Below are 17,977 nucleotides of genomic sequence, written 5' to 3'. Positions count from 1 at the left end.
AAAAGGCGTCTTCCGGTTACTGGAAAACAACAAAATGATGCCAAATACCAGGCAATTTGGGTTTTTCCGAAATCGAGATGCTGCCATGAGAGCATAAAATTACCCCATGCGCCATTGTTGATTCCAAGATGGCGACTTCCGGTTTCTCGGAAACAACCTAAAATGATTGAGTACCCCCCAATATATGTTTTTATATGTTTCTCTGGAATTAAAATGATGCCCTGAGATCGGAAATCGACTGATGCCGTTTTAAACTTCGAGATGGTGACTTCCGGTTCGTATGGAGTCGTTTTCAGGTCTCTTGGTATTATTCTGATTCCAAAGGAGCACATATGAGGTGGTATTCGGTCAATTTTGGATATTTTCCGGAAACCGGACGTCACCATCTTGAATTTGAAAATCGCATTTGGAGGTGATTCCTGGTCTCTGCGCATCATCTCATATTGGGTGGTATTCGGCCCTTTTATTTGGTTTTCCGGAAACCGGAAGTCACCATTTTGGAATTCAAAATGGCATCTGGGATCGTTCTAATGTTTCTGAACATCATCCCGGTCGTCCCTGGAAGTTGCCATTTTGAAGTCAAAGATATCCTCTGGAGTTAAATTTTGATCTCAGCATCAAAGCGATTCCGAAAATACCCATATTTGGTGGTATTCGACTATGGTTGTTTTTCGGAAACCGGAAGCCGCCATTTTCGAATCCAAAATGGAGTCTAGGGTCATTTTTGGGTCACTGAGGATCATCGGTTCCGAAAATACCCATATTGGCCTCTAGAAGCCCCAGTGGAATCTATTTTGGAAGGACCATTTTCGAGGCATATCACCAAGACACCCAGAATCATAAATTTATGACACAATTTAATGAACTTTGTACCAATAATTGTAAAAAATCTGTCTAGATATTCATAAAGTCTCTCAGTTTCGGAACATATCGCCAGAAAACCGGATTTCCAGGATTTGGAAAATTGTTTTGGGGCACCGTCCAAACGCAACTAAAAAAAAAATCGGTGCAAAATTAGCAAAAAATATTTTAATTTATTAAGGCATAAATACACTTTCCATACAGTGCGAACTTTTGCCCCGTATACTGCGTACTTCTGCCCCGCTTGCGGGGTAAAAGTTTGAATTTGAGTATTTTTTTTCGAGAAGTGAAATTCTCATGCTACGAACAAAATTCGAAAATCTATAGCAATACGTTTTGAAAACAAAAGGTTCATGTACCGCTTGGAAACTAAACCGAATTTCATTTAAATTTAGGTTTGCAAAACTTTTATAACGGCCTGATCAGTGTTTTAAACTCAGATCTTTGCGTAAACACACACTTTTGAATCACTTTACTTAATAATTCCATCACTTGAACAAAACGAAGTGAAGTGAAATGTCTATCCAAGTTTCTGAACCTTCTGCGACAACTTATTTCCAGGAGTATGTTACGGATCGAACCAGTTTAATATTGTAGATAGTCATAGCGTGATCTTCATGAAAAATATGTTCGACTATAATTATAACTCACCTTTTCTATTCGAAAAGGAGAGTTATTATTCTCTGTTCAGCGTCTTTTTTAGCCTTTATGAGTTCTGAAGAATGTTCTCTAAACCGGATGTCTAAATTCCTTTTGGTTTGACCTATATAAACCTTGTCACAATGTGCCCATGCAACTTTATAAACACCTGCTTTATGAAATTTGTCATTTTTATCTCTAGTAGAACCCAATCTTGTTTTGATTTGGTTATTTCTACTACTGTAGATAATGTCTATGCAAAATTTCCTAAATTTTTTACGAAGTTTACGTGTAAAATTATCATCGTATTCAACAACTACTCTTTCCCGATCTTCTGTTAGCGGTGTGAGTGTTGTGTAAGATTCCCTATGTTGGATTCGTTTCTTTTTATCACCAATAGCTTGGATGGTACTTCTATTATATCCATTCTGCTCACCAATTTCAAAATATATTCCATTTCGTTTTTCTTACCTCCATTACTCAGAGGTATAGATTCCATACGGTGGATCATATGGTAAAAAGCAGCCTTTTCATGTGGTAAGAAGTGCTTATTTGTATGGGTGGGTTTCCTGAAACGGACGACAAAACGGAGCCTGTTCAGCCTTTGTTCAATTTCCAAAGTAAACCAGATGTTTTTATGAATACTATTCAACATTTCTGAAAACCTTTATAAGTCCCTCTGTTTTAAAATGTAAAAAATATCATCCACTTACCCCCACCACTGATCTGGTAAGGAGTTTTTTTTTCCTTTAGTTCATTTCCCAAATGTGCCAAAAAATGTTCACATAGGAAAGGTGAAAGAGGATTACCCATCGGTGCCCCTTTTGTTTGTTTATGAAGTGTTTACGAAATGAAAAATAATTGTCTCCCATGCAAAGTAGAGTTAACTTCAAGTGAATACTTTTTTTTTGACCACTGCGACCATTATTTGATTTTTCGTGATAAGTGGATACGTACTTTAGTTTTCCAAGAGTTGTCACATCGTTGAGAAAGAAGCCAATCTTCCAAACTATTTATAGCTTCTTTCACTGGAACACTCGGGATGAGTGCTGTGACATCAAAAGAAACCTTTATCTCGTCAGTAGTGATACCCCTCGAGGATTTCATATTTTCAACAAAATCTCCTGTGCTCTTAACAGATCGACTAGGAAATCTGTTTGTCATTGATTGAAATTCCAATTTTTGCGTAAACATTTTTTTAAATTCATGATAAGAATTCACATAGACGAATTATTAAAAGAAACACATTTTAAGCCGAAAAATGACAAATTTCAGTTAATGCATTTTAATATAGTTCATGCATCTGTTATCCTTGTCGGTGTCGCAAACTATCTATACGATCCAGTGTTCTACATTGTACCGTTCAACAAATATTTATTATTTTATAATCTATAAAAATATTTTGTAACAAAAAAAATTGTTATGCAGAAATAAATGGCAAAAGGCATTAAAATTGCAGTTAAATATTATTCACTTATATATAATTTGTAGTTGCAATAAAAAAGGGTAAAATTGTGGGAAAATCTGGAAACTAGTTACAATTACGCGTACAATCTTTTGTAAATCTGAGTGCCCGGTAATATTTCATATTTCCTTCTAGAATACAAAAAATAATGGTTGCATACCCATCTGCTTCTCGAATGACTTGCTAAAACCAGAGAATGAACTGTAATTATGCTGTTTATAAGTTTATTGCAGTAAGCTCAGTCCATACAGTCAATGAAACAGTCTGGAGGAAATGCATCTACACACGCTTACACACAAAGAAATGCGAATCCATCCATCCGCTAATATCACATTCGCTTAGCCACAACAGTATGACTACAGACAGAAATGATCACAACAGCAAGATGATGTACAGAGACACACGCCGCGACCGGGACAATACCAGATCCAACGGCGAGGGGAGCAAACACACTGAAATTACTGCCGAAAGACTTTGGCTGCAGGCAAACAACAACATAATCGAAGTTACACGGAACTCTAGAAAGCGACAGACAAAACCTTGGTCACGATGACTTTCGCCGTTGGTTGTCCCTTGCCGTTCTTCGGTCTGTAGATGATGACCTTTGTGTGCGGGGGGCCTTCGTGATCCGGATTGAACACCTCCTGGAAGGAAATCCCCGAAATAGGAATATCCTTCAGGGTCAGTTCTCCGTTGGGACCACTTCCTTTAACAGTGGGAGGTTCAGGTATGGTAGACACGGCAGCAACAGCAGTAGTAGCCGGGGTGGAGTTGGCACTACTGCTGCTACTGGTGCTAGTACCTTCACCCGAATCTTCCTCGGAACTAGAAGATGACGAAGTGTGTGGTTCTGGAGATTGCGATCGTTTGGCATGATTGGGATCATGGTTAGCCGTTTTTCTCACCGGGGTACCATGCTTACGGGTAGAAGCGGTTGCGTTGGAAACAACCGTAGTTGGGAGATTTTCGGTAACCTTGACCGTCTTCTTTGTCGGTTCACTTGCTGCTGCCGTCGATCCATTCTGATGCTGCGGTTGACAACAAAGAATGACATTTTTAGTCGAACATCGGTTACAATAATGATCAGCCAAAGTGGCGCTATTTACTGCTTTCGCTGGCGGAATCTTCACTGCCGTCTGTGTGGACATAATTATATATTTATTCTTCTTCTTCGTTCGCTGCTGCCGATTGTCTACGCGGCAAATCTAACACTTCAACACTTTGGTCGTCGACAGAAAATGGAAACCCGAACCGGCTTGGATCAGAAACGGGCGGAAAAGATACACTGTTATTGACCCCAAATCTTACGAGAAACTGGCGACGGGCACAAAATCGAAAAGTTCCAACTTCTTCGCGCGTATCTACCTTTTTCTGTCACTTCGGCAACGAGAATAAAATGACACTCACACAACTTTCGATTCCGCGAAGGATTCTTCCGTCTTTGGTTCACTACAACATTTCGAGTGCCTTTTTGGTGGGATTTAATTTCCTTGCTCTTTGGGAATCGCGGATCCTTCGCGTAACCGAATTCAGATCACTCGTTAACGCAATCGAGTTGTTTTCATTCTACGCGGCTGACATCAGACCCGACCAGCGGTCGTCCGTTGTCCCACTGGTGGCGGTGGTCAGTTTAGCAGCTCGTCGCGAGCAGGCCGGCGCGAACACGATCGAGTAGGGAATCTCTTCTTCAATAGGCGGCTAAAAATACCTATGATGAAAACGTTCAGTGGAAAAAAGTGAGAGGGCGACGAAGCTTACGCTTTAAAACAACACAGAAAGAGAAAAAAGATTTTCACGGCTCCCCACAGCCGAAAAACACCACCTTGTTGGATGTGTTATTCCGTTCAAATTGTATTTTGATGATTTTCGTTGCCGATTTTCTATGAAGTTTGGCTCCAACCCTTTCTCGATAGATTCAGTAATGTGAGTTGAGAAAACCAGTGACGATTGCGTATTAGTTGTACAAACTCTTTCAATATATGTCCGAGAGCAAGAGCGAAAATAAAGGGTTTGAATTCTCTAAATTCAATGGCCTTTAGCTCAAGGGGTGAAAAGATTTTTCGCGATTGAAAGAAAATATTACAGATTTGGCAAGTAAGTTTACAGTAAAATTGGATTGACGTGTGGTTACAGTATTTGACTGGGAGAGTAGCACACGGTAAAAAAAGCTGTTCTATTACGAACGATACAATTCTACAGTCTCCCAGGAGATCATTATTGAGAGAGCGAAACACACGCCATAGTAATAACAAGATTATAATATTTCAAGAATGTCACACTAGAAGAGGTTTGGGAAACCTCGCACGTGAGTTTTCCAAGCTTATCAGCACCGATAGTAAACGGTGATTGCAATTTTGTACCAAATAAATATTTGCCATAAAGCAGATTTGAAACTAATTATGGCAATAGTGACTCTCTGACTAGAACATTCGTTTGCATACCGCTAAAGGCGCCCTACAATTCATCCAGATGATCATGTGTGGCATCTTTCGAAAACCGTTGAATATGGGGGTGTCAAAACAAGAACAATAACAACAGCAACAGTGGGAGCACGAACGGGCAGCACTTGAATATATTTTCTTTCTCGATAAAAATAAACCATTTGCGCCATTGTGGATGTTGCTAATTTTGATCCGGTCAGTTGAACAGCGATGGCCTAGCTTGTAAACGCACGAGTGACGGAGCGCACTGAGGAAGCTGCGGCGGAAAAAAAGAAACAACCACTAAGACCAATTTGCGATGCACATTGATTGCAGACCAATATTAAACCTCGCTGGGACGTAGCTTGCAGGTCAATTTCGGTGTTGTTACGAGATGAGATTGGAACTACATTGAAAAAATGGAAAAAAGTTTGATTTTTTCGAGAAAATTTACATGTTGGCTGGGGCAGAGAAACAAAACCTTTTTTTCTTCTTGAGAATGTTCTTGTGAAAATGAGTTTTAAGAGGGGGGGATCAATTCAATTTTTAAAATTTTTCTATGAAAACTTCAATTTTTCTATGAAAACATCATAAAATACTGATGTTCCAAAAACCATGGTTTTAGATTCTTTTATTATTCTTTTTGTGTCTCAGGTTATCGCTTAAGTCGAGTATCGTTATTTTATGAATTTTTAACCATTTGTAAAGGTAAGGAAACGTCCATTGCATATACTGAACTAAGTTTTAGGAAGAAAACTTTAGTCGTGTTTTAATAAGGTTGATCAGAATAGTAATATTTAAACTATTCAGTCAAAAAAGTATTCGATACATAAATTTGACGCAGTTGTTTGATTTAGAATGTCGTAGTTGTATTTAACATTAGGAGATCAGCAAACGTGCAGTTGACAGTATTCGGAAACCCTGACGACACCCCTGCGGAGGGTCACCGGCTTTTTTGCTGTCCGTCAACCAACAGTGAAATCGAACTTGACTTTCAAACCGCACGACCTGAGCACCCTTTATTCTTTTGCGCGATGATCACTTTTTGGCAGCCCCTCAAAACACAAACAGTATCAAACGTGTTGCCACATCACAAGGAAAAACGCGGGCTGCGGTTGTGATGAAGTCAATAACGGTGGTAGCGACGGTCAACGACAGAAAAGAGCTTTGATTGATCTTTAGAGTTTGGGGGAGGACTGAAGTGAAAAAGTCCTGGAGAATGAGTCACATCCATCGTGAGCAACGGAATACCAGTGAACTTTGTCTTCGTAAATTGACAGATTTTCTCCTGAAGTTAATAACGCGTAATAAACCACTGACTTGATATAGATTTCCTTTTTTTTACCAGTGACTGTCTAGTCGGTTAGTGTTTTTTCATCATGTAACAGCAACTGAATCTAGTCTAATCGATCAGCTGGTAGATTGGTGTGTCCGATTTATTGTGCCGTTAAATCTTGTTCACAAGGTTATCCACAACAACCTCCTATATAACCGAATCGTTTTAGCTTCGGTTTTTACTATTTAATATTTGGCACAGTAGACCGGTATTGACGTCCAGCTGCAACAAGTTTTTTTTCCGTCTGAAGAACATAGAGAAGCAAAACAAAGTTACTATTTTTACTGCGCCCCAATCTGAATCTGATGTGGAATGAACTGACTCATATCTCGGGTTCAATTAGAAATTCCGTACTCGACGATTCTCCCAAACTGCCCGTAAACTTGGATGAATCCGTAAAAAAAAACGAACTTCTCGCGATCGCGCATTCAAACTAGTTCGCGTTATCGCTTAGCCAATGCGTTGTTCTCTCGCGGCGGTGCACACAGAAGAGTGCATGTCATCACAGAGCTCGAATATCCATCACAACAAATGAAAGGAGTCATAAGCGAAGCACGGTTATTTTTTCTACTCGATAAACCTGAATTTTTTTCTTAATCGTCAACACGCGACCGAATTTGCGAAACTAATGAGATCACTGTCCAATTCCTAGCATCAGTACTCTCACTTTGGGGGGAAAGCTTCCACAACAACAACAAATACACATTGAAAACGATTCACCACCTCACACGAACCGTCAGCGAGAGCGAAACTAACGAGGGTGCTCTGTCACTATATAACGCATGGTTCCTGCTCTTATTGGTGGTGCGGGCTACTAGTGCGATTTAGGTTTATTTTTCTGTTTCATTCATAAAAGATTCCTTCCAATAAAATCAAACTCATACGGCAACACATGCGATATGTTATGCTCTAATAGCTCGTGTGAACAGTGAAAACAATTACAGCAGATCGCAACTGGGCTGATTCGATCATCCTTTGATAGAGCGAATTCTTTTTTATGCATATATGTCATTTTTTCATGAATATAAACTAAGTTTTAAAAGCAATCCCTAATATGTACCACAATGTTTAACATACGTTTATTGCTCATTGTAAAAATAATTAAAAATGGGAGTTTACAGGAAGAACTTTTTTTGTTTTCACATAACATCCGAAGGACCGATTACAATGGCGTAGCGCAAATTAAAATACTTTCAAAAAATGACTAGATCGAACTGAAATTACAGAAAAAACACTATCGAAGTAAATATAATTTTCGTATGTTTTGTTTAAAAAATAGGTAATCCGCAACGTAAATTATAGCAAGAAATACGTTTAAAAACAGGTAAAATACTTTCATCGGAATTTCTGTTTGGGAGTTTTAAGAGGACATTTAGTAGTGTGAACTAAACAATTTATAGTAGTTTTGTTTTGATAAAGTTTGATTACTCATATCCCTTTTTTGAGTATTAACGATTAACCGTGCAAAGTTTAGCCAAACAAACGTTCTTAAAACGAACATTGAAGAAGCGAAAAGAAATCACCTATCAGTACGCAATCTGCCTCGCTCACAAGATTTAGAATCTAACGCAAAGTACACACCACATACACACTTACATCGATATAACCCGTCAACGAAAATTTTTATTTATAGTTCGGTAAGCCAAGACGCATGCGCGAAGTAAGTTCGGCAATCAGTAAACAACGCTCAAAGTTCAGTTTTCACGCCAATGGAAATGCAAAAAAAGGAAAGCGATAATGGTCTGTATAAAGTTAGAGGAAAACTTGCATGCAATGCGTCTCAGTTTAGGCCATTTTCCGACTGGTGTCGCATTAGGTACCATCTTACAAACTTCATTTATCTATGATACTGGGTTTTCTCCTAGCTTTTGAACATAGCATATTTTCTTTTGTTAATTTTACTATTGCGTAATTAATTCGCGAAACCGTGTTGATAACCACCAAGTTGCTCATTGATTTGTACATATGGTACAGATAAGATACTCTCGTTATTGTGCGGCAGTTTAGTACGGACGCTTTGTCGCTACTAGTATTAGTAGTACACAGCAGGAATAGGAGAACCCGAGGAAACGTTTTGCGCGTCTCCCTCCCTGGGTTCTTCCCGATTACACTGCTTATGGCTGCTTGCCGGGCACATCGTTGCACGCACACACCCGAAAAAATCGTGTCGGTGTGAGGGAGAGAGTGGATTGATGTTTTTTTTTTCTGTAGAAAAATGGAAATATTTTACCTTGACTGGGGTCCTATCTTCCCTCTCTTTACGTTCCCGATCCTTATGATGGCGTCGTGAGGATTTTTCCTCCCGGTGCCGGTTCCGCCGACGGCTTGAGTCCGGACTGCGGCGGTGGTGCGAGCGTTTTGATCGTTCCCTCCTGCGGCGAGATGAGCCGTCAAAGCTGAAATCAAGAGAAAACCAAGTCGCATCATTAGTAGTCTGTTTATGATACGGAAAGCTAGTGAAAAATTGGAATAAAGCCCAGCACCAGGTCAGGTACCACTGCATAGAAATAAACGCGCCCAGGTTGTATACAGATTAGATGCAAAATTAAACAAAAACTGGAAAACAGATGTCCTAGAATGTCGCAGCACCCGAGAACCATGATCCTTGGAATCACAATTCGACACCGATAACCACAATAGTTATGATTCGTAGACGAACGGAGGATCTATCGCCAGCCATTACTTGCACGCACTCGACGAGGCCAGAAATCAAAATAACAGAACAAAACCTATAATACCCGCGATATGTGCTACAGCCGGATGACACCAAGTGCCGCAGTTAGCAGTAAAAGTTTGCAAAAGGAACAATGTGGAAATCTTTGTCTCGATTACACGTGCTGGCGGGATTTACGAATTCTCGTTTGACGCACGTTCCGATGTACAGGATTCTAAAGCATCTTTCACTGTGTCAGGCTCCGGCGATAGGATTAGTAACGGAACAGACTTGCGCCATCTACCCTGAACAGACTGATTAGGAGTAGCCAACGTCGCATGACTTGCCATTGCTGCTGTACGATGGCTTCTTTGCATTGTGGTGCTTGTTTTATGGTGACCAGCGTTGCGACAAGGTCGTGGCGACCTGTGGTCGCGGTCAAAGGCCCACACACACTTAATGGGCTTCATCGTTTATTTTTTTTTTGCTTGAAACTTCTTTTGCAAACTTAGTGCCACAACAACAGCTGTTGTGTTCATACTTTCCATTTAAATGCTGATGTGATAGTAAAGAAGCTATAAAAATGGAGCAGGTTTCGTATTCATTTCGATGGAGACGGACGGTTGCTGAGTACCACACAATGGTAAGTAGAAAGTAGAGATGGTCGGGTATGGGAAATATCTATTCTAACTACCCGTACCCGACCCGTACCCGATAGAAAAAAACGCCGAAATTGCCGGTACCCGACCCGTCCTGGTTTTTTTTTTAAATTTTTTTTTTGTTCAACATGCCTGGGTACCTCGTACATTTTATGCACTGATTGTCATATGTGGTTTCTCGAGATGATGGCCGGAGCCAGGCTAGAACTGAGTGTGCGTGTGAACGAATGATAATGAACCCAGAGTTTCAGGCGGGTGGTCCACTATAAGGAATCGGTCCACTATGAAAAGTGCATGTCTGGTAAAGTTTAAAATAAACGACGAGTTTTATAAACACATTAAAGGGTCAAACGAATTTTAAAAGGTCAAAATTAATATAGTTTATAACTTGAGAAAAATTTGATAATTCACTGCATTTGCCAAAAACCTGTAATTTTGAGTATAGATTCGGTGTCATTGATAAATTCTAAAAATCAATAAAAAACAGATATTAAATAAATTAATAAATAAATAAATAAATAAATATTTATGTGCTTAAGTCCAAAATATGGGTGCAATATCATAAAATTTGATTTTTTTATAACTTTTCAAAACTCGGCACACTGACGTTTTTTGACATATTTAAAAAAAATATATTATTACTTTGAAACGCTCTGCAGCTTCAATGATAGCTTGATTTTTTTTAGCCTCGAAGAAAAAGTTGATTTGTAGTTAGTTTTTATTACCTATTATAATATATATTGTTTTAATTTTTATAAAAACAATTTTTTTTTTGCGAAATTTGGTTGATTTGAGGAGTTGAGCAGAAACTACGTAAGCTGTTTTTGTAAAGAGGACGCCCTGTGGCGTTGCTTGTGGTTAAAGATCATATAACTTTGTTTAATAAAAAAGTTAGGGGAGAAGTGCTAAAAAATCATGAAAAACTAAGTCACGTGCTTTATGAACGTCTCCAAATAAAAAGTGGAATGGAGATTCGTGTTCAGCACCCAAAAATTAAGTATATACCATATTTTTGTCGTATTTATCGACACTTTTTTTTTACTTGGCAAGCATTTGTATTAAGTCGCCCCACTGTGCAATGCTCCGCGGTTTTCCTGAGAGTTATGAAAAACTACTATTCAATCTAATATTAGAACGCGATAGCATGATGTCATTCCCTTGGTGCATAGACTGCCGACAACTGTCAGAATAGGTATTGGGCGATCTCTCGTTGAGTGATGATGGGCGATTTTCTCTCCGATCTTACCGATTATCGACATTAAGAAAAGACCCAGGCTTGAAATGATAAAAATTGAATTCTCACAATGCACGAAAATTGAATTACCCGTACCCGACCAATTGAGAATTTTTCAAACCCGTACCCGACCCGAACCCGAAGCCTTGGTTTTTTAATTACCCGTAACCGACCCGAACCCGTAGAATATTTTTTGGCGTTGCCCGAAACCCGACCCGAACCCGTCGGGTAAAAATACCCGTACCCGACCATCTCTAGTAGAAAGGATTAGGCTCGGTTGATTGTCGGTCTAAAGGATTTCATAAAAAAATATTAAATCTAAAACACGGTGGCAAAATTGTTTTCAAAACTTAATTCTCTGATTTTATCTGATATTCCCTGAAATATAACATTAATTTCCCTGACATTTCCCATGACATCCAGTATTCAGCACAAAAAGGTGCAACGTAGATGAACGGAACTCTGAAATCCCAATTCTGTCGGGTATGCAACCGAACAGTAGAGGTCCCGCATCAGTATTTTATTCAGAAAAAAATACATTATAGCACTAAGAGGCTGTTTAAAAAAACGCATCTCGATTTAAAAAATTTCCCTGATTACTTTCCAGTTTTCCTTGATATTCCCTGATTTCCCTGGTCGAAAACTTAATTCCATAACATTCTCTGATTCTTCAGATCTTTCCAAGCTTTCGCCACCCTGTTAAATGTGTAATGAATAATTATTAATAATTATAATCATTGTTCTATACGCACACAGTCTTTCTCGAGTTGTTTTTCTATTTTCGCCATACAGTCAGTTTTTTTTTACGCGGGGGATACGTACCTCGTAAAAAAAACCGCGTTAATTCCAAAATCCGCTGAAAAAAAAACCGCGCTAATTCAAAAATCCGCGTAAAAAAACCGCGTTAATTCAAAAATCCGCGTAAAGTAGTCCAGCAAGAAGGGCTTTAGAAAAAAAAACCCGAGACACTCTAGAACCAGTATTTAATACAGTATTCAATTGTCCTCTTTGACGGTCATTCCGGATCTTTCGGTGGGCGGAGACGACTAAGTCTTTTACTAGATAAACACTTAAACGTTTCTGGTTCCAAACCCACGTTAATTCGGAAATTCGTGAATTTTTTTTTGAATTAGCGCGGTATCGCGTAAAAAAACCGCGTTAATTCAAAAATCCGCGTAAAAAACCCGCCGTAATTCAAAAATCCGCGTAAAAAAACGCGTTAATTCAAAAATCCGCGTAAAAAAAACTCGTAAAAAAACCGCGTAAAAAAACCTGACTGTATAGTATAATACAGCTGAAGTATGAAAATTATCTGGTTTGTTTTATTTTCGGGGTCGCATATCTGGCCCAAGATTTTAAGGACTATGGTCATTACGAAAAACTCGCTGAATTGATTACCCTCTAATGGCTTGTAGTACGTTTATAGAAACAAAAAGAGGAGAGCCATATTTACTAGAGCGGTCCGTTTCTCAATGAACTTTCACGAAATCAGCCACGTCTAAGTTGCGGACAAGGCTGTGCTCGTGGGGGTGTGAGAAGTAGGTGATAAATTATTGAAAGTGCCCGGTACCCGCATAGATTGCACTCGCCATCGCCGTCGCTAGCAGACGAACGCTAGGCCAGTAGGGCAGAAATCGCATAATCATTTATGCAAATGCCAATGCTGACCACTCGATTTATGAATTGTAATTAGAAGTCGATTGGAAGTGTCAAATCAGGTGACTGCAGCGGGGTCTCGCATCTGCCAATAGATAATTGTGAATGAGTTCTAATAATATAAAAAATCGTGAGAATTTACGCGCTGACTGCCTCCGGCAATACTTCGCACTGGCCTTGATTTGGGCGTGCGTCTAATATGCTGATATTTTTAAACCTATGGTTGAAGATTTATAGGTGATACAATGCATCAGCAAAGAAGCGAATTGGCTAGTCAAGTATTGATTTGAAAGACTGGGCACTTATATGTTATTGAAAAACTTTAACATTTTCTTTAGCAATCACACAGATGATTCCGCAGCAGTGAAGTGTTTTTCGACAGGGGAAGCGAAAGTAAAATAATCATCGTTAGGAGATATATTCTTTTTGTAAAAATGAAATACGAGAGGCAGATCATTGCTACCATCCATCCACATTTGTGTTAGTGTGCTATTCTGTACCACGAACATTTGAGATGGCAGAGGCATAAGATTTCCTCGTTTACGAAAGACTCAGAAGTTTAACCTCTTATGCATCAAGCCGATAGGCAAGGTATATCGTCCGTCTCAGAGATAACCGACGAAACATTCAAGATCCAAAACTATTTATAGTCATGATCAAATCACAATGATTAGACCAGCGCTTACAAACCGGCGGTTCTGAAGGTTATATTCGGGTTTGCACCAACCATTTGCTTGGTGCAGAAATACACACTTCCTTGTGTATAGATTCGAGCCCCATCTAATGGCAATGGTCATGGGAAAGGAGAAGTCTAAAAACATGGTTTTCGATAATTTAATGAAGACATTCGGAACAGCGCGAGACGCGAATCTGGCTGATATGTTTACTTTGATGATTGGCATTGCCTAACGTGCGCACACCGGAGGCTTATTTCCGCTGATTGATTGGCATTCGGAGCGAGTTACTGAATAGGCTTAATTATACGCAAAAATTCTGACGAATGGAAGGTCTATTCAAACGAAGAGGAGGTAAGAAAAAACCTAATCATCGTGGCCGTAGTTAAACCACTGCCGCCGTGACTTATTCTTTGAAGCGGATAAATATAAACTATTTAGGTTGGTCCATGAAGGAAATAAAGAACGGGAGTTAGCAACGAGTTTGCAGTAGTACTATCCAAATTGTAGCTGGAATAGTCTAAGTGGTTTTGTTTTCTTAGCCTAGCAGTGAGCCTGGTGGATAACAGCGGGAGCTTGTAGTACCTGGTAATAAAACAAATGATTGTTTTCGTTGTTTTCTAACAGATATCCACAATATATTGTCGTCAATTGGCAAAAAAAAACAGAGAGATTCTAAAACGCTTATTATCAAAATTTTACTGGCATAAAACACGGTTAGGATTATTTCGAATTTGAATACTTGAATTGATGTTCACTCAGCTTACCTCTGAGCTCAACGCTTCACTTTGTCTTTGCTTGATATGACGGATTTCACATATTATTCATTGTTAGGGGAGACTTGATCCCCTTTTACTATTTTGCTTATACTGCCAAGAAAACACAAAACACAAAATTAGTTAGTTTGTATAGTCTAATAACCTTAAAAAGCCGCGATTTATCATTTTATTTTAAAATGAGCATTTTTGTAAAACTAAAATAAATAAAGTAAAAATCTCAGACTAGAGGAGACTTGATCTCCACTTTGTACACTTGATGCCCCCTTTGAAAAACATACTGTTCTATGTTTCATGCTAGGGGAGCGCTTCGTTACAGAGTCCGCTTTGACAAGTGTGTGGTCGTGGATTCGAATCTAGAACCAGAGCCATTCGATGTCGACGGATTTAAGCATGGGTTTATTCTCAGGTTTCCCATTAACCCTTTCTTCACGTTGAATTCTGCAAAACCTCGACAAATACCTCTTGACAAAAATAAATCCTTCTCACAAGAAAACTGTTCAGAGGGCCATTCAGTTGAAACCTCTCCAGAGAATTGTAATTGGCGAGAATATTGGTCAAAAGGCTATTCAGTTGAAACCTCTCCAGGAAACTGTAATAGGCGATAATATTGGCCGGAGGTAGCGAGACTCGGAATAGTAAGCGTAAAAAAGAAGGGCATAAACACAAGCATGAATCATAATAATCATGTCACTTACTCTTGAAAATCATATTGTTAATAATAGTATTGCGGAATACAGCAAACACCCGAGCAATATCACATAACATCAATGTTTCTGGTCGCAGTAATGAGTTCATACAGGATAAAAAAAACCATAAGGGTTGTATACTAAGCCACGACCGCAAAGTTGACGTAGAACTACATAATGTTGTTTGTTTCATTGCTATTAAATACGTTTAAAATATGGTGCAAAAATTTACAAAGGAAGTGCTACCGAATTTCAGTTTGCACATACATCACTGAACAGGAGTGGAACAAACACCATAAAACGCAAACAAGTTTTAACAGTCAGAAAGCATGCAGATTAAAATAACATTCCACTTTTAATTCTAACGCAAAACGAGAAAATATTAACTCCTCAATAATTTGTTTGTTGTCGTTATGAGGACAATTGGTCGGCGTGCGACCAGACCGAACCAAGCGCCAGATTTTTGAAAATTGATTTATTAACACTAGTGGATGTGAAAATCAATAATCTATCTTTCATGAAAAAACGCAGTCATTTGAACAGTTTATAATGATATTATAACAATTTTTTTTAGCAGTAGCTTGCAAAAAACATACGGGGAGATCGAACTTTAAACACCGATTACTCGAAATAATGTTTTTGCGCTTGGTTCGGTCTGGTCGCACGCCGACCAATTGTTTTCCGATTTCTTATCGGATGTAGTGTTGATCACATTTTGATAACATAGTTGAAAACTGTTTTCACACTAAAAATTTTACGACCCATATATTTGGCATACCAGCATCCCAAAACGTTTGTGTCAAAATACGGCAACTTTTCATTAGACGAAGTGCCGGCTAATGTGCCACTGTATCAGCTGGCCCTGCCACTCTCGCTGACACCCACTGCAACACTACTGTTGCTATCCGTTGCCACAGCTGCTGCTGCCATTCGCTACAATACTGCTGTCGCTGCTATGAAAGGACTGTTGTAGTCACTGTCTAGAACACATATGAGCAAACAGTACATTTCGAATTACTAGCTCTATAATTCTTTCGACCGTGCTTGGGAAAGCAATCAGATAACGGCCAATCAGATCAATCGAAATTTTCGTTTCAACAAGATTGACTATTTTCAATAGTATATATGCTTGCCATATTAAGGCTTGATAATTTTTAAGGTTTGATTATGTGAAAACTTAGTTTTTATGCAGATAACAAAAGCTGTTCTGGTGTTGCATATTACTGATTAAAAAGAAAATTAAGTACGTTCTGAGACACGGAGATGGAGTCTAATTTATAACTGTTCCATCATCTAAAGGTGTAATTAGGCATTTAATTTATCCTGAAAATGACAATTTGCTGTTCAATTCAATATCGGATAAGATGCTGATCACATCTTTGCGTTATCACTGACAGTGTGAACAAGGTATTCCTTGTGATAGACAACACAGTGAAAGCTGTTTTAACACTCAAAACTTGACTGGTCATATATTTTGAACATTCCAGAACGTTGGTGTGTTGTCAAAATGAGGCAACTTTTCATTAGATGCATCTATTACTGATGCTGCCTGCTACCACACAAAGACAACATTTTACTAAAGGAAGTGGCGGTACCACCATCGATGCAACTGTTGATACCCGTTGCTACAGCTGCGGCCGCTACATGCTGCCACTGCTATCCGCTGCCATTGGTATCCGCTTCACTGCTGCTACTCTGCTAAGTGAGAACTGCTGTTGCCGCTGGCTAGAACTAATATGAGCAGTTAAGGCTAAAACAGGCTCTTATATAGATCAAATAGCACATTTCAAATTACTAGGTCTATGATTTTGTCGACCGTGCTTGGGAAGCAATCATATAACGACCAATCAGAGGTCGAATTTTGCGTTTTGACATCTGTCAATAGTACAATAGTACGAAGAACAAAATTGCAATTTTCTGCATTTGAGAGGAATTTTAGAAGATTTTTCAATCGATTGCTGCAAGAACGAAGAAAATCCATCGAAAACTAACCGATTTATTAGCATTTGTAATTGGACATATTTTTCGCTTTTTTCGGTTTTAGATTTTCATTTTACATCCCTATGTAGCCGAGTGTGTATCCGAAGTTCCTGTGAGATGTAGTTCTACGTCAAAAAATGTGAGCAACTCATCCTGCTGCTGCTGAGTCAGACCAGAGATGCCATATGTTTTTGAAAAATGTCTGTAATTGCTCGAAAAACCGGAAAAATCTGCTTGAAATTTGAAAAAAATCTATCCGTGATTTGAAAATATTTCGCCCACGCATGCAAAAGTCTACAAAAATCTGCACACATTTTGAGCACATCTGCGAAAATATGATGTGACTTTGATAAAAATCTGCAGAAACTATTAAAAGTCTGCAAATATCTGCGAATCAATAAAAATCTGCAAAAGGACTTTAAAAATCTGCGTTTTGCAGACAAATCTGCACTTCTGGTTTCCCTGAGTCAGACCTTGAAGATAGAAAAGTAGCGATGATAAGCAATGTGACTCCATTTTTTCACTCTAGTTCTTTCATGAAACACATATTTTAAGCAACCAAAGAGGCATTGGCGCTTACAGATTAAAATCGATACATAAGATGTTACCACTGTGAATAAAAAGACGTCTCGTACTTTAAATTATGAGCAAAGAATTAAAACACGCTGATAAAGTCATTATAACAGATTTGCAACAATTTTATTTTCTCAAAATTGGAAACATACTAGAAAAACCTTTTAGAAATGATGATTAAGAGTTTAAACAACCTCGTTTACCATATATAAGGTATTTTAACAAAAATCAATGAAAAAATACAGCCCATGTTCAGCCTAATACAAATAGGTAACAAACGCACAGTTGCAATTTCTCCCTTGTTATTTCAGGGAGCTAAGGTCCAAATCAATAAATGTTGACTGTGAATGCGATTAACAGTT

At 38.7% G+C, this 17,977-nt stretch overlaps 2 protein-coding genes across 5 annotated transcripts in view; one reads left to right on the top strand and one right to left on the bottom strand.

Annotated features, from left to right (window-relative positions):
• LOC129725250 (serine/threonine-protein kinase PRP4 homolog) overlaps positions 1 to 6,969 on the bottom strand; it is a 44,379-nt gene extending 37,410 nt beyond the window's left edge. The window contains exons 1-2 of one of the 3 annotated variants that reach the window (XM_055681272.1): positions 4,072 to 4,324; positions 3,888 to 3,993 (exon numbers count right to left, since the gene is read on the bottom strand). In XM_055681272.1, the coding sequence (XP_055537247.1) occupies positions 3,888 to 3,986 (99 nt within the window). In that variant the 5' untranslated portion in view covers positions 3,987 to 3,993; positions 4,072 to 4,324. The other 2 variants (XM_055682100.1, XM_055682945.1) reach the window with 2 other exon arrangements.
• The window catches only part of LOC129730816 (40S ribosomal protein SA), a 441,656-nt gene that overhangs the window by 329,648 nt on the left and 94,031 nt on the right, over positions 1 to 17,977 (top strand). The window lies entirely within an intron of this gene.

The sequence above is a fragment of the Wyeomyia smithii genome, chromosome 1 (genome assembly GCF_029784165.1).
Source record: "Wyeomyia smithii strain HCP4-BCI-WySm-NY-G18 chromosome 1, ASM2978416v1, whole genome shotgun sequence".
Taxonomy (NCBI): Eukaryota; Metazoa; Arthropoda; class Insecta; order Diptera; family Culicidae; genus Wyeomyia; species Wyeomyia smithii.
Note: the sequence above shows the minus strand (reverse complement) of the source record. Positions and strands in the feature narration are given on the sequence as shown.